The sequence below is a fragment of the Clytia hemisphaerica genome, unplaced genomic scaffold (assembly GCF_902728285.1).
Source record: "Clytia hemisphaerica strain Z4C2 unplaced genomic scaffold, Clytia hemisphaerica genome assembly, whole genome shotgun sequence".
NCBI classification, from domain to species: Eukaryota; Metazoa; Cnidaria; class Hydrozoa; order Leptothecata; family Clytiidae; genus Clytia; species Clytia hemisphaerica.
In genome coordinates this window covers 72,004-99,917 of record NW_027103917.1, presented here as the reverse complement: position 1 = coordinate 99,917, position 27,914 = coordinate 72,004, and the positions used below count along the sequence as shown (strand labels likewise).

At 35.3% G+C, this 27,914-nt stretch overlaps 1 protein-coding gene and 1 long non-coding RNA gene across 2 annotated transcripts in view; both read right to left on the bottom strand.

Annotated features, from left to right (window-relative positions):
- Nucleotides 1-6,929: 6,929 nt before the first annotated feature.
- The window catches only part of LOC136809289 (ubiquitin recognition factor in ER-associated degradation protein 1-like), a 73,574-nt gene continuing 52,589 nt past the window's right edge, over nt 6,930-27,914 (bottom strand). Inside the window, exons 2-13 of the mRNA XM_067065805.1 lie at nt 23,552-23,603; nt 22,995-23,112; nt 22,356-22,388; nt 22,018-22,139; nt 21,433-21,563; nt 20,941-21,013; nt 20,286-20,354; nt 19,930-20,010; nt 19,340-19,390; nt 18,869-18,966; nt 7,558-7,636; nt 6,930-7,135 (exon numbers count right to left, since the gene is read on the bottom strand). Coding sequence (XP_066921906.1) covers nt 7,058-7,135; nt 7,558-7,636; nt 18,869-18,966; nt 19,340-19,390; nt 19,930-20,010; nt 20,286-20,354; nt 20,941-21,013; nt 21,433-21,563; nt 22,018-22,139; nt 22,356-22,388; nt 22,995-23,112; nt 23,552-23,554 — 936 coding nt within the window. The 5' untranslated portion in view covers nt 23,555-23,603 and the 3' untranslated portion in view covers nt 6,930-7,057. The remainder of the gene's footprint in view (nt 7,136-7,557; nt 7,637-18,868; nt 18,967-19,339; nt 19,391-19,929; nt 20,011-20,285; nt 20,355-20,940; nt 21,014-21,432; nt 21,564-22,017; nt 22,140-22,355; nt 22,389-22,994; nt 23,113-23,551; nt 23,604-27,914) is intronic.
- Nucleotides 10,836-13,283, bottom strand: LOC136809286 (uncharacterized). Its single transcript, XR_010846965.1, has 4 exons — nt 13,206-13,283; nt 12,321-12,509; nt 11,979-12,030; nt 10,836-11,095 (listed from the first exon to the last, which is right to left on the bottom strand). It is a non-coding gene; the product is annotated as an uncharacterized lncRNA (long non-coding RNA).

Genomic DNA, 27,914 nt, shown 5'->3' with positions numbered 1-27,914 from the left:
AGAAATTTTGTTTTTATGCATTTGTGTGTTAAGAAGAAGGTACAAGAACTCATTTCATCAGGCCTTATGTCTTCTTCATTTTCAGGACCAAGGTCTGTTGTAATTTCATCTTCACTATGCTCACTTTCGATTCAGAAGAGCTATCCTCAGTGGACTCTTGACTAATCGAAATAAAGTTGTCCATTTAGAGGGAATCCTCTATTCGATTTTGATCAATAGTAACATCAGAATAAACAGGGTTATTCTTCACAAGCCATTCAAGAGCATTACAACTTTTTGTTCCTGACCTTGAAATCTCTAGAGTTCAACACAAGATCCCTTTTTAGATATCTTAATTATTGGTATATCAGAGGGCAATTTGGCAAAACATTGCAACTGTCTGAACATCTGAAGGAAATGTAATAACATGACCTTTATGCTCTCTGTCTACCTCTAGGTTTACAATAAACATTCATAATAGGTAATGCTCTAGCAATCAACATTTCCTCAACCTGCGAAAGATCTTTCAGCTCATGAGGTACTGGTGACGGGATCATGTTATTCTCACGACTGAATTTTTTAGGCCATTGTTTATCTCGTTTACATCGTGCACTCTTGTTTAGAAACATTAAACCAAGCCTCTGCACAAACTTCGCATTGCTTTATTTGCATTTTTACATTTCATTGTAGAAGTCTAGAAAGTAAGATGTTCTGTCTGTTCGAGATGAGAGTTACAGACCTGACCCCCATGGATATTTCTTTTCAACTTTCTTTTGACTTTCAATTTTTTTGTTTGTTAAATTTTCTTTTATTTTTCCAATTGAATGTTTTATGCAAGTCTGAGAACCTGAAGTTTAACATTTGATACAGAGTCTTTTTGAATCGATTTTTATTGTTTGTTTGCTGTCTTTGCTTACCCTTAATTCAACTTTTTTCAGTGTCTTTTTAAATGTTGTGATCAAATTCCACTCTGAGGAAAGACCTGACCCCTTACAAAATCATGATCTGTACCTTATTTGAAGACGGATGATTCTATCAAGGATCTGTTTTTCTATTACCAAAATATTTTCACAACACTGTTAATTAATCACATAACAACAAAAAAACCACCTTCCTGTATTGATCTGAATATCCTCAAAAAATGATAACTTCTATGCTTCTAAGAGGTCATAATATTTTCCTAGTCGAATCAAACGAGCTGTAAAATGGGCCCCATGATTACGAACTGAAGACTGAGACTATAAGACTGTTTCTGATTTGAGAGAGCTTGGATTTTCACCAGTTCATGCGATTTTAGCAAACCAATAAACAAAACTGACGAGGAACAATGTCAAATACTTGCAGTTTTTGGTTGACAATTTTGACACACAATTTCTTGAACTAAAATTCGATAAAATAAGTCTGGCCATTCATTGATCACTGCATCATTTATAGTTTCATTCCAAGAAAAATATTGCAAAATGTTGAGACCGAGTCTACACAATGTTGGCCACAATTTGCAAATTTGATTGAAGTTATAAGTGCTACAAAACATTATCCTCTCTAAGTCATTTCTAAAATCAAAGACAGATTCTTGAAAAATTTGTGAAAACTCGGCATGACAATCTCTTGCTCTGAAACTAGGACAGTGATCAATAATGTGGCTCCAAATTGGATTGCGAATCATTAGACACTAGATACTAATTTGATTCTTTATAGATGCGATCTTTGTGAAGAGTTTTTAATTCTGTATATTTCACACACATCAAGAAAGAGATCAAAAGTGGACTGTTAACGTAAGTTCTGTCTAAGAGACCAAATATACTATGGTAAAAAAGATCAATGAACGAATCAATCGCACAACTGTATGTCCCTGGGGTAGAACGTACCGAATTAGGAAGATGTAACTCACGAATTACAACATTTGTAAATCTGGGAATACTTTGCTTTTTCAGGTGGTTTTCAATTGAACTGTTCACATTAGATGATTGAGTGGCCATACTCTCTTTAGCTTTCATGCTAAGTTTTCGAGCTTTCATAGTCTCTTTAGCTTTCATGCTACGTTTTCGAGCTTTCATATTAGCTTTCATGCTAGTTTTGAGTTTTCATACTCTTTTTCAGCTTTCATGCTAGGTTTTGTGTTCCATACTCTTTAACTTTAGTGAATACCCAAAATATTTGAGCTAAAGTTTTTTTTTGTATTCACTGCAATCAAATTAATAAACACTGAAAAGCACATGTTTCCCAAATTTACGTATTTCTAAGTTATACAAAATTAAAAAAATTCTTTAAGTGCTAATTGGTTCCCTAGTCTTGTCTTTATTCTTGATCTTCTTTTGAAAAGGAACATTCACATGGGGACACTGTTTTCATGCTGTTGTAACAGTCGGTCGAAAAATATGGAGTATATTGTACTTTTCCTTAAAACTGTTTTCTCGTAATACTTTGACAACAGAAATCTAAGGAAGATAATTACTTTTTCCGAGCGAGTGTTATTCAGAGACTTCAAAGATAGAGAAACGAGATTGTTGATTTCGTCAGCTTTCCGTGACTTTAGAGAACGGATTACCGCGCGCAAATATGCGAGATTTTTCACCATACAAAACGTCTCTGAATACACCGCTCCGCGGTCGATTATATTATAAAGGTTGGCATAGAGGAAAAGGGGGTTGCACAAAAGTTCGCGGAATTATTTAGTAGTATTTCTAGTTCACTGTCTCTTTTCCTATGGCGTCATATACTGGACAAAATCGAATGGGCGAATCGGATATGCAGAACACCAGCTTGAAATGCAGTTTTCGTTTTGAAATGGTGCATTTCAAGCTGAATTCTGATATATCAAACTAGAGTATTCCATTTCAATCTGATATCATACCAACTTGATGCATATTCAAACCCGAGATATTCCGACTTGACGCATTCCAACTTGATGCATTCCAACTTGACACATTCCAACTTGATGTATTCCGACTTGACACAATAGAAAAGCCAGGACCGCATTTTCAGGTCTGGAAATTTTTTTTGTACTGGTATTTTTGATATGTGCGTCTTATTTCATTTGAAGTGCGCAAAATTTTAAAAACATATAAAACGCAGACCAGATAAAAACGGAGGGAATCTATTTTGCGGACCGGCAAGTAGAAAGTTTCAAATAGGAATGCGTCAAGTTGGAATACGTCGATTTGTAATATTTCAACTTGAAATGCATCGATTGGAAATGTTTCAAATTGAAATGTATCAATTTGGAATACATCATGGTGGAATGCCTTAAGTCGGAATACACCGATTTGAAATACGTCAAGTTGATATATCAAAATTCGGCTTGAAAAGCGCCTTTCCAAAACGAAAACTGCATTTCAAGCTGGCGTTCTGCATTTCCGATTCGCCCATTCGATTTTGTCCAGTATATGACGCCATATTTTCCTCCCTAGGAGAATAAGCGCAGATAAAGCCTAACTGTTCGAAAACAACCAATGCTCTAGTTCGTCGATGTCTGAAGAAAAGTTAATTGAAATGTTATACTAAATTCAAATATCGGGTGGCACGAAATTCTAGAGTTCAAAATTTGGATTAAATCTTTTGCTTGACCTGGTCAACGCTCTTTCATCCCTGTGTATTATCATATCAGCTTTTTTATGCTTGCTGATAGTTATCTGGTGTCCATCATTAGAGTCCTGGGGTACACAGGAAGAGGTTGTGAGCTTTAAGTGGCCTCTATCTACAGATTCATAAAGCCCAAAGGGCTAGATGTCGTGCTTTAAGCTCGCAAAAAATATTGCTTCGAATTTTTCGAAAACCCGCGAAGCTTCTGATGGTGAAGCACTGAAATTATACCTTAAGGGAAGAAATTTTCGCGAGAAGAAATTTTCGCGGAATTTAATTTCGCGAATCAGGGTTTCAAAATGGAAAATTTCGCGGAATTTAAATTCGCGAATGAGCCGATTTCAAAAGTTTCACGGAATTTAATTTCGCGATTGAGAAGAATTTATCAACTTAGATTAACTTTTAAGCACCACTGAGTTGTTTATATTTGTTTATATTTGATAAAAAATACACGTTATAATGCTTAAAAATCAATTGTGTCCATCTTTTTTGGTAATACCTGGTCAAAAACAACAAAATAAAAGAAGAAGAAAAAAAATCGAATTTCGCGGAATTTAATTTCGCGATTTAACAATTTTGGTGTGTTTCGCGGAATTTAATTTCGCGAATTACGCCCAAATTCGCGAAATTAAATTCCGCGAAAATTTCTTCCGCGAAAATTTCTTCTCGCAATGTCACGTGAACTCGGTAGGATTTCCTGACGAAACACGGCACACTTTTCAGCCAAAGCACGCCATCTAGCCCCTCGGGCTTCACAGAAATCTGTGCCTTTATCTAACCCTTCAGACTTTACAGATATCTCTGTGTTAGTTCCGCATGAAATCCAACAAGCTTTCAAGAAATAAAACCAAAAAATGAAACAAAATTAGTTCAGTTCTGTTTATGCATATTCCCTAAAATAAAAAAATCACAAAATATATTTTTGACAAATGTGTTCTAAAATTTTCTATATAAAATTGTTGTAAACATAATCACGTAATTTTAGGAGACTGTTTGGTTATAATTCGCAAACTTTGATGTTGGGGTTTGGATTTTCATTGACATATTTCAAGACATAGCTACATGTTGGTTTGACTGTCAGTTTCTCTGCTTCCACGTACTTCATGGCATCCTAAAGTCACGGAAGAAAATATATATTCTGTAAATTCATCTTTGATGTCAGAAATTTCACAAGTCGAACTGTTAAACCATTCACAAATTTTAACATTTTTTCGTTGGAGATATTTTTGTTCTGAAAAATTGGCGTGTGTAAAGCTATTTAGTAAGATACATTCAAGGTCATTGACAAAATTCCATTTAATAAGAGGGTCAATTTTACCTGAACCAATATTTTGGCGATTCCTTGACCACGGTAAAAGCTGGGTACTCCTGTGTGGTACATATCAATTATTCCATCTTTCAAAGTGTATTCTAAAACAGCTTGTCCTAGAACAGCAAAAAGATACATAGTTCTTAAGAAGGTCTGACTCTTTTTAATGATCCTATTGAAGTTTTTCATTTCTTGTTAAGTTGCGCAACTTCCGCCATTATGGAAGCAAACGTTCGAATTTGTAGAGAGAGGCGATCCCTTACGCAAATCGAACGTTTGCTTCTATAATGGCGAAAATTACGTAACTTAACGAATTGTGTTTTACATACATTGTGATACTCACGGTAACATTTTAACACGGTAGCACTTTTCTAGTTTGGAAAATACTGAGTCTCTCGACTACCTTATCGGGGAAAACTTCGTCGAGGAAAAATGACAAAATTTTGGCCTAGTGATGAATATTTTTCACCGACGAAAATTTTCCCCGGCCTTAATGCGTTTACCAACTACCAGCAAGTGACGAATATTTTTCCCCGACGAAAATTTTTCCCGACGAAAATTTTCTCCGACGAAGTTTTCCCCGATAAGGTATCTACCAAAAGGATCCCGCAATAAATCGCTTTAGAAATGGGGCAATAGTTTGGAAGGTCTTAATTTCTTTAATGAACCTACTTTGGCATTCCCTAAACTTGAAAAAATTCCGATCCTAAACTTTGGCTCGACCTACACCACAATTCACCTTTCTCTGAAATGTGGCGGTGGACTAGGAGATTTCTATCACGTCTCGATCACATTACTTTTCAAAGAATCAATTGGATAGCATATATCCTAATGTTAAGCTTAACCAGAATATGTCACAACAACTCTTTGTGATTCTGATATTTTTGGAAGCCTTCTTTAACCGGATTAACTTTCGCGAGATAAAATTTCGCGATTTCGTGAATATTTGCCTTTTACGCGTGAGATTCCTTACTCGTGAAATTAAATCCACCACAAAATTTTTTAAATCGCATTTTCGGCGGAGAAACCAGTCCAAAGTCTCCATTTGTGGCAAAAAATGGCTGTTTTTCAGCTATTTTCAGCCTTATTCGCGAAATTAAATCCACGCGAAATTTTTCAAAAAACTGATATAAACCTACCCTTTTCAAGTGGGATATAAAACAATCCTTCTTTATGTAAAACTTGGTGATTCATCATTGAACAAAATCTTCGATATACAACACGACCCAAAGAAGACATTCTCTACCAATCCATCACAATTTTATTTTCCAAATTTGAGTATAATTATTATTTATGTTTTTCACTGTAAATAAATAATAAAATGTTATTAAAATTCACAGAAGTGTAAACACAAAATCGAATAGCATATGGAAAATCAGCTCAAAAAGTCGACCACTCCTAAAATCTACAGCGTGTCCAACAATAAAATGGGTTCTTTAGAAATCCTTCAATTTTCATAACTTTTTGAAACAGACTTTTAATTAAATTTGACAACAAGCATTGAATAAGCTGTGAGGACTTTTGTATATGATTGAGAATTGACCGACCGATTTACTTGACTGTAGTTTGATTAGAGAAGAGAAGAGAGAGAGAACTGACCCTCCGATATCATCAGACCGGGCCCTATCCCGGGATAGTTTCCCACCCCTAGATAGGGAAATCACAGCGCTTACCAGACATTGTACTCTGTGCTCGCGACACATCAGAGCCGTGCTGTATCGACGATGATACTCGCACAGTACGGGAGAACATTGCGTTCTCGCAGGTACTGAACATATGAGTACCATTACCACACCACATTCAATGTCCGGCATATCTCCCAAAGTTCTTGTACCCTATTCCCCTCGCATGGCATGGGTTGACCCGGGCCAAGGTACATTCACTTGCCAAGTGAATTGTAGCACCGAGTGGGAATCGAACCCTGACCTCCAACACGGAAGTCAAGAACGATTACCACAGCACTACTTCGCCTTAGTTTGATTAATCCATGATAAAAGAAAGATGCGGCTTTATCTGTGTACGCATCGTGTAATCATGAAGCATTTGAAAAGATAATCTCTGCAATTAGACCAGCACCCTTTATGGAATTCAAAATAATGTTTTACTTAAATTCTATATACAATACAAAATAATTTAAAAAAACAATAAGGATGAGGGCAAATGAACAAATGCAACTAGCGGACAGTATTATCGGACAGAAGTAGTTTTCTTTCGTAATGTTTGACCATCTCCACCAAAAGCTTCGAATGAACTCTCTTGATCATCCTATTAAATAATATCAAAAAGATAAAATAGTGTGATAATTTTTACAAAAATAAATTCTGTTTACAGAAAAAATAATATAAAACTTAAACTCTCCAGGATTTCTCCAGATACAGTATAAAAACCCTGAAAATTCCACTGTTGGAACATCAATCGCCGCTAATGGTCATTTTCAGCCAAGAAAAAGTAATCAAAGGCAAATTAAAGATGCATGTAAACATTTAAAAAGTAGTATATTTGACATTATTTAAAAATATTTAGCAGATTAGCAGAAGGACTTAATTTCGCGGATAATACTCAAATCTGAGAAATACGCAAAGTTTAATTCCCACGAAATTTTATCCCATTAAAGTTGGCGAGATCGCCATGACTACGGAAAAGAAAAAGCTCATTAAAATAATCTAAACCGATTTGATTATGATTACCTGGCTGGGATTAGCAGGTTTCAATGTCACTCTTTTGAATTCCAGAGTTCCAATTTGATAATTTAAATCCGGTATACCACTGAAACAGAATTCGAAAATGAGAAAATTACAATAAAAGGAAACACTTATGATCGATCTTCCCCTTAAAATCAGATGCAGTCGATCTAGGTAGACCAGACCGTAAACAAAAATATAACAAACTCGACTGTGAAAGCAAGAAGGCGCATTATTTTTCGAAGCACCACAAGTGTATAAGGAAAAGTAGAGCTAGCGCTTTTGATTTTTACACCATTATTGAGTTAAGGTGCCACTTTCATAAAAACTACAATCAAAGATTTTGGTTGGCCTGGATTGAGAAAATGCCTTCAGGGCCCCTCCAGGGTCTATCCCTATGGGCACGCAACGTCTTATGGACATTCAATGGACGCCTTTAAGACCTTTGGACGTCCTAGAAACGTACATTAGACGTCCAAAAGACGTTTGTGCCCACTGGGATAAAAAGCTCAGTCATCACGCTAGAAACGTGAGGGGGGGGTTGACATCATTTGAAGTCATTACAGAACATATTCTGTACTGTTTCAGTAAATATTTGGCGATAAATTCTCACGTGAAATATGAAGTTTTGGTTTTCCGTAAATAGAAAGAGGAATTTCTTAGTAGAGTAATTTGTGGTATAACTTGTATGAGAAAGGAAATGACTTTTTTGTTTACTTAATTTTTGAAAGACGTCACCAGTCAGACTTTAAAGTGCCCGCATGAGGATTTCCTTGCTCGATCTTGTGATTAGAAAACCTCTATTCTTGATATGCATAAGTCATTGTTCTAGCGGAAACACCCTAAAAAAGCCGGGATTTGACCTCTCTCTGTTACTAAAAATAGAAACACGGAGGTCAAAAACCGGCTTTTTTGGATGCTTTCGTTAAAAAATATGACGTCATCTTGACTTACGCATATCAAGAATAATAATTTTTACGGATGCAAGTTAGCTGGAGTGAAACAGTTCACGTGATGAATTTATTTTTTTTACAAGAAAAAATCCATAAGAACAAAGGGTTTAGAAAGGCGCCTTTGATTACTAACTTCGACGCCTCTTTGCTTTTTTAGACCATTTAGATAATCAGCCTGCAGATTTCAGAAAAAAAGAGGAAAGATACTCTTGATTTTTCGTGCTCGCTTCACTCACGTCATTTTTCTGATGATAATTTTCTTATACTCAGTAGGCTAATGGGCTTTTCCAGAAATAATCCGTGCCCCCCTGTTGAGGATATCGGATATCCAGGGGGTTAAATATTTACAAGGGAGCGGATATCCAGGGGGTAAAGTGTCTTTTCAAGTAAAAAATACAATATCCAGGGGTAAGCATCTTTATAAGAGAGGATATCCAGGGGGTTGAGCATATTTTTAAGAGTGGATATCCAGGGGGTCTTTCCTAATAAAGTAGGATATCCAGGGGGTTTGATACTTCAAAAAATCAATATCCTCAACAATGAGGTAAATTTTTTTTCTGGAAAAGCCCAATGCGAGTTTCCTTCTTAGAGGCAAAAGTATCTTATATAAAGTACTAGAAGGAGCTACTAAATGGGGGTACAGTGTTCTGAGTTGATGAAGTGTTGTACATTGCACTAAAGTCTATTCAGATATAATTGGCAGTGAAAACAAGAATGTCTGTAACTTTTGATTGTCCGATTTAATTTCGAAAATTTTTTTTAGTTGTTTTAGAGAATTAAAAGCGCTATATTTGAGTGTATTTTTGGTTGAAAAATTCACGATTTTAGCGGTTAAATTTGTGATTGCAAAAATTGAGTTCTTTTTCTTCTTATGCTACAACGTTCATTTTTGCACCAGTGGTAGTTCAACCTTAGGTTAAGAAGGTTGCGAAATTTCAAGACAAACGGAAAAGTTTTCGGAAGATATAGGACCCGAAATACCCCTTGCCAGCACTTCTCTGTGAAACATCAAATCTCCGAATGTTTAATAAAATTGGGTTTTTGATAAAAATAATTATATCTGGATACACTTTAATTTCAGTGGTAAAAACTAAAAATATTGAAAAAATTACATAAAACATGGGACCAGAGATTTGGAAAAAGAGGATAAGAAATGCGCTATTCATCTATTTGAAGCTAGGCTGTAGAATCTTTTGTTTCTATTGAAATGTCTGCGGCCGATCGATTGTTTTCGTTCTGAACCAATCAGAGCGCTTGATTCGTTATGCGCACAAGACTAGAAGTACAAACAAAAAATGGCAGCCGTGATTGATATCGAAAGTGAATTTTTTTTTCTTTCTAAAATCGAGAATTTTGTTATTTTTTATAAGCACTTTTTTACTTTGGACAAGACTTTGGGTTGCGAGCCTTAAATAGTTTCTCAGCTTTATTTGTAAAAAATATTTTCCTTGCTGGATAATTTAGATCCAAAATAATTGAAATGTGTTGCGTTAGAATACAACGAAGCTGGTAAAACTAGTTTATCATTATTCTCGGGTTAAAGTTTCTAAGAAACAATACCATAAAGGCCTCTTCAGTAGGGATAGCGAGGTTGGAAAAAAAACCTTGGAGGACAAAAAACACAACAAATGTCAAAGAAAGAAAAGGAAAAAAGAAACGATGGCCATTCATGATATCAATGCCAGGAGGTCATAAATACCATGAAAGCTTTCTTGTAAGAACTTTATGAGTTCTAGACAACAAAACATAAAATAATCTTTACAATACCATTGAAAAAATAGAAAAATTATACCGAGGACATCACCAGGGGATTTCCCCAGATATGTTAAAAAAAATATTATAAAAACATCGTAAAAATGAGGTTAAAAAAACTATGCATTTCCATCCAACCCAACAAATAATAGTGTATAAGAATTAAATATTCTTCCACAGTGTATATTATGTATATTTGAATTACAGATTGTCATTGTTAGTTTGTATTTTTTTTCAGTGCATAATATGACTTCGCTATTTCTCTGAATATAAATCTTCTTTGCAACTGCTGCAAAAGATTAAGAACAAAAAGACATTTCAGTATAATTTAACTTCATTTATAGGCCTTTAAAACACCTCAAATCAATGTGTATTGCAGAGCATGATGAAAAATAGATCACCGTTGACTTTACTTGAAGTAAAAAGTTGGATATACAATAAAAACGACCCAAAGCCTTTCCAACTATGTTCTTTGAGTAGTAACATTTCATACAGATTTTAAGACTTCAAAGCTGATTAAAAATTGGATTATTGCTCCATGAACACTAAATGCAAAAGGTGTTATGACTCCATGCTTAAAAAAAATTAAATCTAAATTTGAAAAATATAGTTTAAAGATAACATCAGACTGAAAATATGAATATAAATTTAAATTATAGAAGCATTTCTGGCTCTTCCTGGTTTGTTTACATTTGGCAATTTTGGCCTACATGTTCCCTGATTTGATGACTTGTTTTGACCTGCTTCCCAAATTAAGGGATAGCTTCTGGGCAAAAGCCCCCAAATCAAAATATAGACAAATGAAGTAGACTTATCATCGCAGCACGTATCCATTTCATCTATATAGTCCGGCGGCGAAAAGGCCTTTTTTGCATCAACCCTTACAAGTAGTAAATATGGGTTTTTATTTTATTTTCTCATTATATGGTCCCTTGGGACCCCAAAACTGGTTTTTGCCAAGCTGGCAAAGCTGGGGAAAATTTTTTATGGGGGCTTGAAGGGGGTAGGGTCATTTTAGCCTTGGGGTCCTTAGAAAGTCGATTTTTGAAGTTCTCATTTAGCTAAAACTGATTGTACCATCAGATAGAGCTTGAAGAGTACATCTCCAAAATGGGGTCATTTGTCTCATTTGGCGGACTTAGTCCCCCGGAATTGGCTGATACATCTTCAAAAATGCAATATTTTATGCTGACGTCAGCATTTTTGAGAGAATTTCCAGCGACAGATACCACTTTTAACAGATGCGTCTCGAAGAGTACTATCGATTAGAGGGGTCATTTATAGGGTTTCCTAGGCTAGATCATGAGATATTTGAGTTTGAAATTTTGCTGACTCAGCGTTTTTCAACGATTTTGGCTCTTTTCTGCTGAGTCAGCAAAACTGACGTCAGCACAAAATATTGCATTTTTGAAGACGTATCGGCCAATTCTGGGGGACTAAGTCCGCCAAATGAGACGAATGACCCCATTTTGGAGATCTACTCTTCAAGCTCTATCTGATGGCTCAATCAGTTTTGGCTAAATAAGAACTTCAAAAATCTACTTTCTTAGGACCCCAAGGCTAAAATGACCCTACCCCCTTCAAGCCCCCATAAAAAATTTTCCCCAGCTTTGCCAGTTTGGCAAAAACTGGTTTTGGGGTCCCAAAGGACCATATGATGGGAAGATAAAATAAAAACCCATATTTACTAATAGTAAGGGTGATCCTGGATCGCCGCCGGACTAATACCATGCAATATGTATTTATGCCTCAAAATTCAGTTTCCAAGGACAACCTGGATAAAAAAGAAACATCGTTCAATAAAGATTCCAAAAAGAAGTTGCATCAAAATCCACTTCGCCAGAGAACATTCAGACATTTACATAATAATGTGTATATCGAAATCCCCAATTTTCCATTGAACATTCTAATAACAATATATCGACATCCATTTTTCAAAGGGCATACAGGTCCAACCGCTCAAATCCACTTTTTCCATAAATATAACATCAAACACCATAGAATTATTATTCCATCCTGCTTCTGTTGAGTCAAATAGATATAATACACATAAAGTTTTAATACATCAGTTCCCACTCATCTTTTAGCAGCCCTTTTCTGCTGGCACTGCAGAGAACAGAAGTGACCGTCAACATGCAAAAATGTCTGAATCTTGAGTCAATCGTCGTTGCATCGGCAACCTGTACTTGGATGGCCAATACTTCTATGGGACGGTGTTGTTAACAGTATTTCACAAAGAATATGATAACTAGCCTGAAAATATATAAAATGTAAATCTGTATATGAAATTACCCCGGGGGGGGGGCACTCAAGGTAAATGACCTACCAGACGTTCGGCCCTTAAGGGTAGGTTTTTCATAGTTCAGCTAGTGCACTGTAAGGGTAGGGAATTACAAAACTGCACTGAACTGCACTGTAAGGGTAGGAAATTGTGATAAAAGGCCAATTATTTGGTAAAATTGGCACAAAATTGGCCAATTTTGGAGGAAAAATCCCACATTTTCTTGGAAAATTGCACAAATTTTCGCCCTTACGGGCGAGAAAATTTGAAAAGTGCACTGTAAGGGTATGATTTTTCATGGCAATTCACTGCACTGTAAGGGTCCGATTTTAGAAGCCAAATTTTGGGCCGAACGTATGGTCGTTTTCAGATCGAGTGCCCCCCCCCCCCCGGGGAAATTACCCTAATCCGTTTAAATACAAAATGCAAATTCCACGGATTAAACAATATTTTGAGTGTAAAAGTACCAAAGCCTTGCACCTTCTAAATCATAATCCACTGACTGGTCAAAATCATGGCCCTTCAGGTAGTCACAATTTATAAATATCACATGTCAAAGTTATTTTTTTGAAATGTTTTTGTTGTTGAAAACCTTGAAATTCCAACCCAAAAATCAATGTTTCCCTAGATAAAGCTAAAAGTACAACAGAGGAATCAAGTATACTTACTGAATCTCAATTCCATTACCATGGGGCAAGTTTTGCTTAAAATTACATTTTTTTTATCTAAAAAGTTGAAGAAAAACAACAAATTATCAATTGATTTTGCCCATCTTAAATCAAAATGCCAAGACGTTTTAGAGAGTGCCGGGGTAAACTAATACTTACATGATCACTATCAACCTTCCTACTACCCATAAAAATTATGTTCTGCAACACAAAAAATTCATTCAGAGCAATACAAGCCAGAAAGAAATTGGTCCCAATTTTTCAAAATTTCAAGCATGCCTCATGTCCGCCATCTTTACTCCCAGAATATGGAATGATTTTCCTCGATTTTCTCAGGGGAAACCCCCAAAAGATCAAAGATTCACTCCCCAGTCTCTTTTTCACAAAGAACTCACTGGAAAGCTTTATTCAAGGACTTTTTTCTTGAACATTGGTTAACCTGTACGTAACGCCATTTTGTTTCGGCCTTCCTTCTTGCTCAACTATTCTACAGCCTTGCTTCTTCAAAGGGTGCCGAATTCAAAGGGAAAGAATAGGAAAACAGCGAGCGGCAGCGGCGTTTCTTATCCTCTTTTCCCAAATCTCTGATGGGACATCAAATCGCCTTCCCAGTTTGCCCAATCATGGCCGACCATCCACGCTAGTGCCACCAGTTAATAGAATTTAAAGCCTTCCCAATCTAATTTGTTTAAAAGGTTTATGAAGCACCTGATGATAATAACTGTCATTGCTTCGACGCTTTACTGCTACTTCGTGCATTACAAAAATAAAAACGATACACTTTTCGTGTAAGAATAATTTTACATGTTATGTTTTGGCAGAAAAAAAAACAAGGGACAAATAACTCAAATTTCCGAAAAGGCTTAGATGATGCTGATTTTTAAGTCTATAAGTGGACGTCTGAAAATCGTGAAATATATCAGCTGAGGTTCAGCCAAAGCCTTATAAATCAAGTACACCCCTTTGTCACAGACACGCTCGGACCCCAGCCTCAGTGGAAAATGAAGCAAAAATTTCGTCCCCGGTGGGAAAATATTCTTGAATTTCAGCCCCACAGGGAAATTGACTTTTATTTTATCCCCACTCAAAATTCAATGTTCAAAAATTGTACTCCAAAACCATCCCCACTGCGTTTTTTAACCTTGGAACAATAGAATTTCTATCCCCATTAGGATTTCAATAGGAATTTTTATCCCCACTGAGGAAAAAAGTTCCACCGGGCTGTGAGACAGGGTTGTTCAAGTGCAATAACAAGACGAAAAAAGTTTACTTTGAGTCAGAAAGTGAAAGAGGAATTTTGTATTTTTTGTCAGAACAGCAAAGTATTGAGGCATTCTTTAACATCCTGTCAAATATCCGACAAGGAAATATTTTTCATCTGGTTACTAACAAAATTTAAATCAAGTTTAAATCAAGAAAAGTTTGTCGAGGACGTCTTTTTCGGGTATTCAACGAAATCTTAAATGCTTAATCGGGGAAAAAAATGTCGGAGTTTTTTTTAGTCGGGGCTTTTTTCCATCGGGGAAAAATTTCGTCACCTAGAGGCATTTTCGACAATTTCTCCGACCTAAATTTCAAATTCGTCACTTTCACCCGACTAAATTGTCCAAAAGAAATGGTTTCCTTCACTAGCTCGAAAATGGATCTTTTAATTCGACGTTTAAAGCACTAATTTCGGTAAATAAAGGTGTAAAAAAATTAGATTTGAATTTTGGTTGCAGCATAAAATTTCGGGTAAATGTTTTGATCGGGAATAAAAAATCGGGTACAAGTTTTGGTCGGGTGATAAAATGTCGGGGAAAAATTTCGTCACCCCCTCACTTTCTCCCGATTTTTTTTTCCCGATAAGTTATCCCTGGATTTGGTTCATTTTTTAAGAAGGCCTCTAAAATTATTAACTAATTATTGAGAACTTCATTGAAATTCCAGGGACGTTCCCCAGGGTTATTAACTAAATCTTATCTGCCCTCGGACTTCTGGGATGTCCTGTATTTGCACATGTATTGTCGGGTCCTAATTGTGAAAGTAGAAACTAGAAGAAAAAGAAGAGTTCGATTTTGTTTGTTTTTGACCAGATTCTATTCTAAATCATCTTTACCCAAATTTGACGATCAATTTGTACGTCATTGCTACGAGCCTCTACCAGAGTGTCAATGGGGAAAGGTGCATAAATTTTACGTAATATAATTCGAACAAAATGTCAATCCTTGTATCTAAGAAAATTATCATTTCAGATCATTTTTCAGATAATTTTATGGGGATAGGCCTAGACAATTTATGTAATATAATCTGAAAATAGTCGAAAAGATTGAGCACGTTCAAGAATTGAAACACGGGCAACAAAGTGTTAAAAAGGAATGTATGAAGAAAATGATGATTTCAGATAATTTTATGGGGATATGCCTAGACAATTTATGTAATATAATCTGAAAATAGTCGAAAAGATTGAGCACGTTTAAGAATTGAAACACGTGCAACAAAGTGTTAAAAAAGGATTGCATGAAGAAAATGATGATTTCAGATAATTTTATGGGGATAGGCCTAGACAATTTATGTAATATAATCTGAAAATAGTCGAAAAGATTGAGCACGTTTAAGAATTGAAACACGTGCAACAAAGTGTTAAAAAAGGATTGTATGAAGAAAATGATGATTTCAGATCATTTTATGGGGATATGCCTAGACAATTTATGTAATATAATCTGAAAATAGTCGAAAAGATTGAGCACGTTTAAGAATTGAAACACGTGCAACAAAGTGTTAAAAAAGGATTGTATGAAGAAAATGATGATTTCAGATAATTTTATGGGGATAGACCTAGACAATTTATGTAATAAAATATTATTTGAATAATTCAAATGAAAAAATTGAGCACGTTTCAAAAAAAGGGATGATATGAAAAACCGATGACTTTACATTATTGTAAGGGGATAGGCCTAAAGAATTTATGCTATATAGTTTGAACATTATAAGCCAAATAAAAATCGCTCAAAAATTAAAAAAAAAACACAAAACGTAAACAAAAATAGAATGGTGATTCCCTGTTTCTAGTCAAGAAGAGGGAAACTTATGCATCAATTATTTACCAAGCCTCTCTCTTTCCCCAGTGGTAAATCCTATCTATAGAGCATTGATTGGTTCAAACTCATTCATTTAGGTCTAATAATAGTTATTCAGGTATTGAATATTATATAACCCATTACACGTGACTATTAATTATTAACTATTAACTATTATTAAAAAAATACACACGTTAATTTAAAGGTTTTATTTTTTCCAATCATCAACTTTATTGATCACAAGACATACTTGAAACAGATCAGGAAAAAGGCTTTAAAAGGTTTGATTTTTCCATGAGTGTTCCCGTTTCATACCAGGCACATATTTAATATCAGGGCAGTGTCCGTTGCTTTCTAGCACGGATTCTGACTTAGAGGCGTTCAGTCATAATCCAACAGATGGTAGAACCCGATTCCCTTTCGCCGAACGGAGGCGTGGAAAGCCTCGCATCCTGACAGGGTTCCCTTGCGACTTAGGATCGACTAACCCATCTGCCTATTGTTATATTATGCTGATATAATTAAATAAATGTTTTCTTTTCCTCCTTCTGACCAATCTTGCTACACATCCGTGTCAATCCAATGTGAAAAGTTTCATATCAGGCACATATTTAATATCAGGACAGTGTCTGCTTATTATTATGCTGATATAATTAAAATAAATGTATTTTTCCTCTTTCTGACCAATCTTGCTACACATCCGTGTCAATCCAATGTGAAAAAGCCTGTGAATCAAAATTGATGAGTAAGCAAACGATATCACTCTTATTTAAAAACAAAACCTTTAAATGGCTAATGCTCCTATGATCTCATTTAACAACCATGACATGGTTACCAGTGAGCATCAAACCATCTTGTTCTTTAAATTTCTATCTTTACGAATCTTTATGAGAAGGTTGAAAAGTGTAAGAAAGGTTTTGGCCTGATTTTGAAACAACCTTACGCAAGCATACACGCTTTTTTAAAATAAGAATACACTTTATAAGAATGTCCATGATGAAAATGGCCAAAAAATTAAGAATATGGTAAGAATATCACCATCATAGAATTTAGCAACTGAACCTAAGAATGCCATTTTTAATGCATTTTAACATGTAGTTTGCCAATTTCGATCTTAACCTAAGAATACCGTAAGAATATTTTTGGATGATTTTCGCCAAAAAGTTAGGAATATCCATGATGAAATGAAAAAACACCATTCTTATAAAAAAAGTGTGTATGTCCCTAGAAAGTCTCTGCTAACTATTTCTATGAATTCTTCCTTACTTTTGTGCAGAAGTTTGAAACCATTCAAAACAATGTTTAACCATCACCGGCTAGAAGAAAATGTATTCTGAACTTGACCTTAAAAGCCTTGTTGACAGACGCTTTACTGGAAGAATGATATTCGATCGCATGTCTGGTTGATGTTTTACAAATCGAACATCAAAATTGTAAAATAAGGATGAATTACCTCGACGCGTCAAAAAATTAATTTTAGTGGCAGTAGTTTCGGTCCCAAATTCATTCGATTCTTTATCCCTAGTTTCGACGGTCAAATTTCTGTCTTGCCTAACCTCATTTTTAAAGAAAGTCAAGCATGACTTCTTTTAAAAATCTTTCTGAGCAAAGATTTTATTTGAAACTGCGCCAACTTTCCATTGATTATTGTGCTTCCCACGGTTCGAGTTCTAAAACTGTGGACTTTTTTCCTATGTAGCTTTCTTATTTTAGAGGAAATGGTTTACCCACTGACCTTTATATATCCCTGGACCAAGCTATATCCGCCATCTTTGATCGAAGTTGTTTTTTTGAAAGTGGTAAAGAAGCCATTGCAGTGTTAAGAATTAATGTCTAATGGCGCTACATCGGATTGACAAACTTGGTCCAGGGTATATAAAGGTCAGTGGGTTTACCAAGAAATTATAAGAACATGACAGGTGAGAATCGATGGCTACTATGATCACGATAACGTAATAGCATAGTAACACTGACCTTTATATATCCCTGGACCACGTTTAGTTGTTCAATCTATTCAGTCGTCTAGCGTGCTAGACTACATGTTCAGGCTCGCATTATGCTTAGCAGTCTATTGTTCTTAAACAATAGAGCCATTGTTTAGTTGCCAAAGAGGGGTTCACTAGCTTGGTTCCCTTCTTTAAGGGGGATCCAACTTTTCAAGAAAGACTTTAAAGGGGGGGATAAGAGATTCTCCGAGTAAAATGGGGGGTTTGAGTTTTTAGGGGGGTATTAAATAAAAATAGGGGGATAACAACTTTTTGTTAAAAATATGTATTATATCCTAAATTGGTCAAAAGGATTGGGTATAGTCCAAAAAAATAGCAATGTAAATGGCAAATTTTTAGCCTGCGGCGCAATTTTATACCATTTCTTAACATATAAATTTTAATTTTTTGGTATTAAACGGTTTGTGAACCACCATTGTAGTTAGTGTGGGTTCGAAAAATTTTTAAAACAGGGGGATGCATATATAGGGGGATTGAATATAAATGGGGGGATCAGACCCCTCTGCACACTATGCTTATAAACGTTATGCTTATAAACGTTATGCTTATAGAAAAAAATGTAAATGTGATCGTATAAAGAAAGAAAAGTGTGACAAACCTTTGGATGATAGTTGGTTTGAACTGTTGATTACTGTCAGTACTTTCTCTATTCTTCCTCTTCTTGCCATCCAAACGATTACCGCTGCCTGGAAATACCTTAAAAGAAACAGATAACAAGGCGTTTGAATTATCTAAAGACCATTTCATAATCTTATGTCACAGGAAACACTCGCATCGTTTTCACCAAGGCAATGGTTTCACAACGGGACAGTCTTTGCACTAAAAATAATTTATGAAAAAGATCATCTCAAAAGATCTCGAAAAATATATTCGGCTAAAACTATTTAGGACGTTTCACATTTTGAGCTCAAGTTCAAAGGGTTAGTCTTGGAAAGTAAAAACTGAACAGTGTTGTTTAAAAACGATTTTGATGGCCCCATCGCAAGATATTTGGCAAATGAAAATCGCAAAATGTGATAATAATAATAATAACAAAATATCTTGTAAGAAAAAAACCACTTAATCATACATTTTGAGATCCTCGGTCGATGTATTGTTCAGGAATACCTTCTAATGATGGCTATAAAAAGAAGAGAAAGGTCTAAATTAAAGCTAAAATAAGTTAAAACTAAACTAAAAGTTAAAGTTGACTAGCGTAAGTTGAATCTGGCGAAATGCTAAATGTTTAGTGAATTTACCCATTCGCGAAAGTTTCATTACTACCAAAATCCCTTTCTTCCGTGGAAGACAGGACACCAATTAACACGTTAGATATCTCTGGTTCACTAATTTTGTACAGGATATGCATCACTGCAATGTCTTCGACATCACATCACGGACCCAACAGCTGTTGTAAGTGACGTCAAATCAGTCAATACGTGACTTGCAACCAATCAGATCCGTGATGTAATGTTAGAAGACATTACAATGGTACATATCATGAATTCATGATAAGCACCACTGGAGAGTCTTCTGAGAATTTTTAAAATTTTCCACCCAATACGTCACTTAAAAAAGAAAGAAAAAGTGACGTATTGGGTGGAATTTTTTGAAAATTCTTGGAAGACTCTCCAGTGCTATCATGAAAAGGATTCATAAAAAAACGAACAATAAACCAACCTCTTGATGTTCCTCTTCTTTAGCTTTGGAGCTGGTTGGTCTTTCTGGTGGAACATACCCTACTGGTGTTGCAAAATCAACCTTTAAGAAATTAGTTGATTACGAGTTGAAAATTATGATCATTCAAATAGGGAAGTATTAGTTAAAATTGTATGTATTGGAAAACAAAAATATTATAAATGATATGCGGAATTTTATTTCATTATTATTTCATTAAAATTAGTCTGTAGCTTGTTTTGGCACTTTTACATAGCAACATGCTACCATCTTGATGATCTTTACAATGGTGAAATTTTTAATTTTGAAGGTTAGAATCTTGTACTTGTTTTCAACATAAATTTAAGAAAAAAAATCACCTGCATATCACATTCGATAATGGAAACTGCATCTGAAGGCTTTGTTTCCAGTACTAAAATTTCATAAATCTATAAAAAAGATTGGCGAGAATAAAAAAATGTACACAATTCTGTGAACGTGATAACTATAGTGAGTCTGTCTATTTGCACTTGTAAGGACAGCAGAGTGACTGGAGTGATTTGTAATAGCCAAAAATTTGAACCACAAAATCGAAGACGGTAAATTATCTTGTTCACCGTCGTCCTTAGCGGAACAGGATCTAGTCTCCGCCACAGAAAAAAAACAGAAGCACAAGCTCGGTATTTCTAAGCAAGAGGTACATTATTAGCTTTTCATTTCTAACTATTAAAGATTTACAGCATACGACCAGTACAGTAATATTTATGAAACTAAAGGAAAAATACAGTTGACTCTCTCTAATTCGATATTCATGGGACCAAATTTTTCCACAAATTAGATGAAGATTCGAATTACAGAGATCAATTTTATCTACTTTCCAGCCAGGGGGACCAATATTTTAGTTCGAATAGAGGTTAGAATTAAATAGAGTTGATAAAACAAAAGGGCTGAAAATGAATAATTTAAAAAGATCAAGACCAGGTCTAAGACTAGATAATATGTAGAAATAAGCCAAATAAAATGTATTTTTTGTACCTTATCATTGTACTTGATAGCCAGTACATCACCCTTTGTTAAACATGCAAAATATCTCAATACACTTTCTAAACTGAAATCAAAGATTCATTTCAAAAAGTTAAAGAAAAGGATGTAAAATGCTTTAGTGTCAATTATTTATAAATCTTAGCATCAAACCAAAGGCTGAAATTATCTAAGAGCCGAAAATTGTTACTTAAATAAGTGGAACTCGATATAAATAATTGATAACGTTCGATAAAGCATTAAACTACAAAAGCTATCAATCAAATATACAGAGAAATATGAAATCAGATACTAAATATTTTGCTGGACCCAAAGCCATTCAAAAAAATTTAGATCAGGCACCAATCAATCAGGCAATCGTGCACAAATGACAAGTGGAAATTTTACTCATCAAGTATGAGAACCGCTTTCTATCCGACATATTTCAACTAAAAGAAAAGAGGTCGTTTATCAGGTTTAAAAAACATTAATCAATGAAAAAGATACACTGCTTTAGGGTTTGTGATGTCCAGAAAATCAACAGTTTGTGGTTGAAAACGTGCAAATGTTGCAACAGGTAGGGATGCACTTTCGATGGACACCAAGTCACCTTCTTGTAAATATAAATTCTGCATCATCTGAGAAATACAAAGGAAGGAATGAGGAGAACAAAAATAATGATAAGAAAAGAATTTTTAGGTCAAACATTTATCAACCACAACCAACAATCATTTTTGATCAAATCAAAAAGAAAGCTTATTGAAAACAGTCTCCCCCCAGCCGTTATACTTTAATGCTAAATTTTTAACATTAATATACTTAAATCCTAAAGTAACCCATCAGAAATCAAAACAAAATAGCAGATTGGTTGTCCTGAGAACGAGACGTGATAAATTGAGTCGAAATTTTACTTGGATAAGGAAGTAATCTAGGACTTTTTGAGATAGTCTTTTGATTGCTTTCACAGGGTCCATGGCTAGTTGGCTAGTTATCTATGAACTGAACGTAACATTGGAGCAAGGATTTGAACCATCGAACATTGGTTTACGAGGCTGACACCTTTACCACACGGCCATCTCTCCTGGCACTTACCCAGTGAGGTATGTATGCTTTTCCTTCATCTGCTACAAATTCCAATACACCACAGTGGGTATTCCTCTTGGCTCGTTTGTTGGTCAATTTGAAAAGCATTGGATAAACAATGTTCAAACGTGCTGCAAAAAAAGTTTAAATTGAGAAATTCAATGCCTATTTATCTTTTGAATAAAGTACAATACTTAGAAGTTGTTATTTATTACAATTCATCAATATCGCTCGATCTGAAAATAATATATCCAAAAAATTCTCATATATATAATATAATAGGTTAAAGTGTCAAACAATTTAGAACAAATCCAAGTAGCTATGAGAAATGTAATATAAAATCTTACTGAGAACATCCAATGCAGATGGTGGTAGGATAACTGGAAGAAAATAATTTATGAAAAAATGATTGTAGGAAGAAGTACAACTGATTGAAAGTTCATATATCATATCATCAAGAAAAAAACAACTACTGCATTTTCATCTTTTTCATCATACATCTGAAAATTATGTTAATTTATGCTCATGCTTTGATTCTCATAGTAAATACAGTTATCGCCATTTCAATCAGCTTGCACTTATTTTATCCAATGCCCTCTAAAATGTTAACATTTGAACTAGGGATTCATAAAATTTTGTAAATTCTTTTCCAATATCTTCAGTTTTATATATTTTTGACGAATATGCTGTCCCTAACACAATAAAAAAAGTAACTCCATACCAGATTCGGTGGCTCAGTCGGTAGTGCATTCACCTGACAATTCAAGGGTTGCAGGTTCGATCCCCGACAACCGCCAACCCAGCGAATGAGTAGCTTGGATTGGGTAATCTGATCCAAATGGTAAGTTAATGGAAGCTGAGAGTAGGTGAGGTGTTGGCCCCTCAGCATTCAACCTCCCAGGTCTAGCGCAAATAGAAAAGGGGATAAACTCCCACTTTCAAATGAATACACTTACTTACCATACCAGATTTAAAAACCTACTTACTTTTACCACCTTTTTCGACATCTTTCCTTTCATTGCCTGCCAGCATGGATACAGAGTAGCATTTGTATTGTGTTTTGTAGGATGAAGCCAGGTTCATCATGTCATTCATGAAGTTAAACTAAAATTTAATATTGGGGTATATTGTGAAAAATTCTTATAAAGTATTCCTTTAAAAATAGTAGATAAAATTCAGCAATGAATTTTAATAAGTAAAGTAGTGAAGTAGATGTACAAATGGAATGGGCCATTTCATTTCATATTCATAAATGGGGGGTGGACATAATTTTCCAGGAAGTCTATGGAATTACATTTTTTCCAGGTTGTTTTATTTGTTATTTTGCAAGGGGTTGGATGATCAAGCATTGTCTATTTATATTCCATTTTACCCTAAGAATGAAATGCTATAAGCTCGTTTCTATTCCAAGTGCTCATCCATTAAGGGTTCCTCTAACCCATTCATGGATATTGATGAATAGAGCAGTCCAATAGATAGAATGATGTAGAATAGAAGAAAGTAAAGTTGAAATAAATAGGATGCATGATTATTATTTACTTACCATTTTGATTGGTAAAATGCTGGACTTTAATAATTTATTTACTTTTTATTTACTGAAATGTAATATGTATAAAATTATCTGGATTATTCAATATACTGATAGGTGAGGTCAGCAATAATATACATAAAATGTAATAAAACCCCAGGGGGTACTACCCTTGCGGACTGATGGTGGTGTGCTGCTGAGATTTGAAAAATAGACCCTAAGTGGGACTGAATATTCATACAAAAGGAACCCTACAATGGACTTTTAGTCTGCGAGGAAAGGTTAAAATTTTTCTACTTTTGCACCTTTTCTGGCCTTTTGGCATAAACGTTCCCCTGCACAGACATACGCATTGTTATGCTTTTAGAAAGATACTATCTACCGTGCGAGCTCTTCAATGCGGCTATCAGTTCTAATATCCATGCATGGGGTCTTTCAAAAATACAAACTAACAACAAACAAACTGAACACAGCCACCGGCAATATAAAAATCTTACATATTTACTTGAAAATACAAAAGAGGTCTGAGAACGAGCGTAGCCATTTTTAAACATTAACTAATTATAACTATAGTCCCCTGTACGTGATCGGCTGCTGTTTTCACAATTCATTTGAGTGGTTGTGTGGTTATTTTCATGCTAACTTTTACCATCTTAAAGGAATCCTGAATGGGACTCTTAGAGATGAAAAATGTATCCTGAGGTGAAGATAAAAAAATGTAGTGTTTCCAGAATGCAGGTGAAGGAAAAAGCTCTCATGGGGCTGGTTGGAAAATTTTTTTTTGCTATTTTTGATAACTTAAGATCATTGAAACAGAACTTTAAAGATAACTTTTATTTACAAACAGTATGAAGTAAGCTCTGAATACTAATACATCAACTACTAATGAACAAAACTTGATTACAAGCGGGAATATCTAGCCGAACGACGTTTGATAGCTTGAATGTTCAACTTGATTTTCTTTATGATGAACCATATAGATGAACCCATAGTCTGCGGCCAGGTCAGAAAATTTGTTTTTTTCACCCGGCCAGTTTCCTAAAACACTACATTTTTTTATTTTCACCTGACAGGCATATAGACCTTTTGGTAGACAAAAAATTCCAGCAGGGCTGCAAATAAATATTTTTAGTCAATTGGACATCATGTCCGACAGAAATGAAATCCTGTCGGTCAAACTCAAAATCCTGTCGGTCATTCAGTGTATATTTTTTTTTAAAGTTACGGAGAAAGCGAGTAGGAAAAGTAAAAGTTACCTTTTTAAACAGTTTGTTACTGTATATAACAGAGAAATTGATTTGATAAAAGTGATCTTAGAAACAAAGAAAGTAACGAAGAAAGCAAGTCGATAAAAGTTAACTTAGAAACACCCTGAAAGCTACAAAGGAAGCGAGTATTAAAAGAATAGGCTAAGTAAGAGACAGGGGTGTAAGAGATATTTTCAACTTTCAAGTTAATGGTTTATTCCTTTTTTCATTCGGACATCATGACCGACACAAAAGATTTTCAGTCGGTCAAATAGCTTTTTCAGTCGGACATTGACCGATGACCGACGCTTATTTGCAGCCCTGTTTGATGCTGGAATTTTTAATCATCATTCAACATGACATAGTACCTTAGCAAAAGGTCTATTCCAAAGGCCTTTTTGCCAAAGTACCCCTGCCTCTGGTGTCTGGACAAGATTTTCACAACAAAAAATGTTTGTTTATTGAGCAATTTTTGCCTCATGAAAATATTATGCATTGTCAAATTTGATTCTCCATCGTTCTTACTGTCAAGTCAAGATTGATGGCGATGTCACCTAAGAATAAAATAGAAAGGATTTTGTCCAGTTTTATGCATATATTAATTTGTGAGATATTCTATTCGCCGCATGAGTGCACTTTTCGTAGACTAGTTAATGGAATACTACCTCTTTTGACTTGCGAGATTGATGGTAATTTTTCATCTCCTGCTATTCTCCTCAAGTTCAGCTAATTTTAGCAATTTTTTGCCTTTTTAGGTGCACCTTGCCCGAACCAAAATTTATCAGGTGCGCTCTTCCAGTGTGGAACTTGGTGATTTCCAAATTTTTCCTCGAGTGCAGTATTGCCATACCGAAAGTTGGTCTAATGTCGACATCCCTTTTCTGAGGTAGGAATAATGGGAAGGTCGGAATCACTGATTGAAACTAATTTTCTTTGCTTAGCGATCAGAGAGGAATAAATCTTTTGTCTATCAGTGATTCCGACCTTCCTATTATTCCTATCTCTACAGAAGGGTGTCGAAATTAAGCTGGGAGCAAACCGTCAAACATTGTTCTTCAAACATCGTGACGTTTCATGTTTGAAATCGATGTTTGACGGTTTGCGGAGTCAAAAATCATATTTTTTCAACAAAAAAATCTCCAAAAATGTTTTGAAAACGATGTTTCAGAAGTTCATAATTTTCAACATTCAACTCGGGCTTTCCCTAGAAGGAAGACCTTGCATTGCTAATCGAACATTGAATATGACTTTGAACGCGTGATTTGAAAAGTAAACAAAAGAAAGAAGCCGTTGTAATACAACAAAATAAATGTTTGAAACAATGTTGGAAAGTGCCGCGCAAACCATTCAACAAGAGAGTTCATGTTTGAAGAACCATGTTTGATGGTTTGCTCCCAGCTTTAGAAGAGGGGTGTTGACATTAGACCAACCTAGGATTGTATGCAAACTGACTTTTGTGACACACTGACTTAGATTTTCCTAACTCTTCTTGGATTCTTTTACTATATATTTTTCCCGCGTGGGATAGCAGCCAACATGAAACTGGAAAGGGTTTTTTTCTATAGGTACAGAAGGTCTTGTGTTTTGTTACAAAAGTACCAGAAACTCCCTAACTTTCGTAAGCTCTTTTTTCAACTATATACCCAGAGTTAGAGAGAAGGACCCTTCCGACGCTCTGGAAACTTCCAGAGTTTTCCGGAGCAGCTAAAAAAACACTATTTTTCTCTTCAGAAAGTTCTGGCGCTCTTCCGATGCTTCCAGAGCAAGTGATTTTTAACAGTCACGGAAATCCTTGCATTTGCACAGGGTTCGACATGCAGCAAATGCAATGGGTCTAAAACAAAAGTGACGAAAAAACCCCGTGCAAATACACTCGATCACTGCGACCCGTTGCATTTACACAGAGTGGAAAAATGTTACACTTGATTATAAAAAAATGCACAAATCAAAATTTTAACCCGTATTTTACTCTCTACCCGCGAGGTTGAACTTTGTAACTTTGCCGATGACAACACCCTCTTTGCAATCGCACAAACCCTTGCTGAAGTTATTTTGAAACTTAATATCGAGATTCAAGATATTTTACACTGGTTTAAGATCAATGGGCTTGTTGCTAACCCTGGCAAGTTTCAAGTTATGTTTCTCGGTAGATTCGAACCTATACATATTTTTACTATAGGTAATATCAAAGTCAAAGTCAAAAATCAGGTTAAACTATTAGGTATATTTATTGATGACAAACTACGCTTTAGCTCTCACGTTGAATTGAAATGCCAATATGCGGGAAACAAAATCAGCGCACTTAGACGCATCCGCCCCTTTCTTTCTCTGAAAACGGCAAAGGCTTTACTCTTAGGTGCCAAATAAACGGTCCCCCCCGCTTGTTAATTTTTCGAAAATTTTCCAACCCCCCCGGACCTTATTAGGACCCCCCCCGTTTATTAATTTTAAAGAATATTTTCAGTTGGCTAAAAGAAGTCCCCTTATTTTGCTCCAAAAAGCCTGATTTTAGCCTATATTTACCTTATTTTGGGGTTTTCATAAGTACATTTTCCAACCCCCCCCGGCCAATTAGGTCCCCCCGTTTATTGAAATTTCAAAAATTTTCCAACCCCCCCGTTTATTCCAACCCCCCCGTTTATTTGGCACCTAAGAGTATGCCACGCCTATATATTCTCAAACTTTAACTATTGTCCACTAATCTGGATGAATTTTGTAAAACACAACAATAACGTTGTTACTAAAAGTGGTAACGGTAGGTAACGATAGGTAACGACAAGTAACGATAGGTAACGACAAGTAACGGTAGGTAACGACAGGTAACGATAAAGTAACGGTCGGTAACGATGAAGTAACGCAAGTAACGAGGGGTAACGAAAAAGTAACGAAGTAACGATGGGGGAAAAGCTGAAAATGGTGGCCCTGAGGAGTCAAGCTATCAAAATTTGTAGATTTCTGCGGCAGGGCTAATGGTGAATGGTGATTTTGAGAGAATTTTGGAAATCTAATGATTGTACAGCAGGATCTGATCGTTCTGGTGAATATGACTGTGGAGATAATAAATCCAATCGTTTTTATTGTAAATTAGTGTTTGTGAATAAACTGAAAGATTTGACGGAATCAACGCAAAT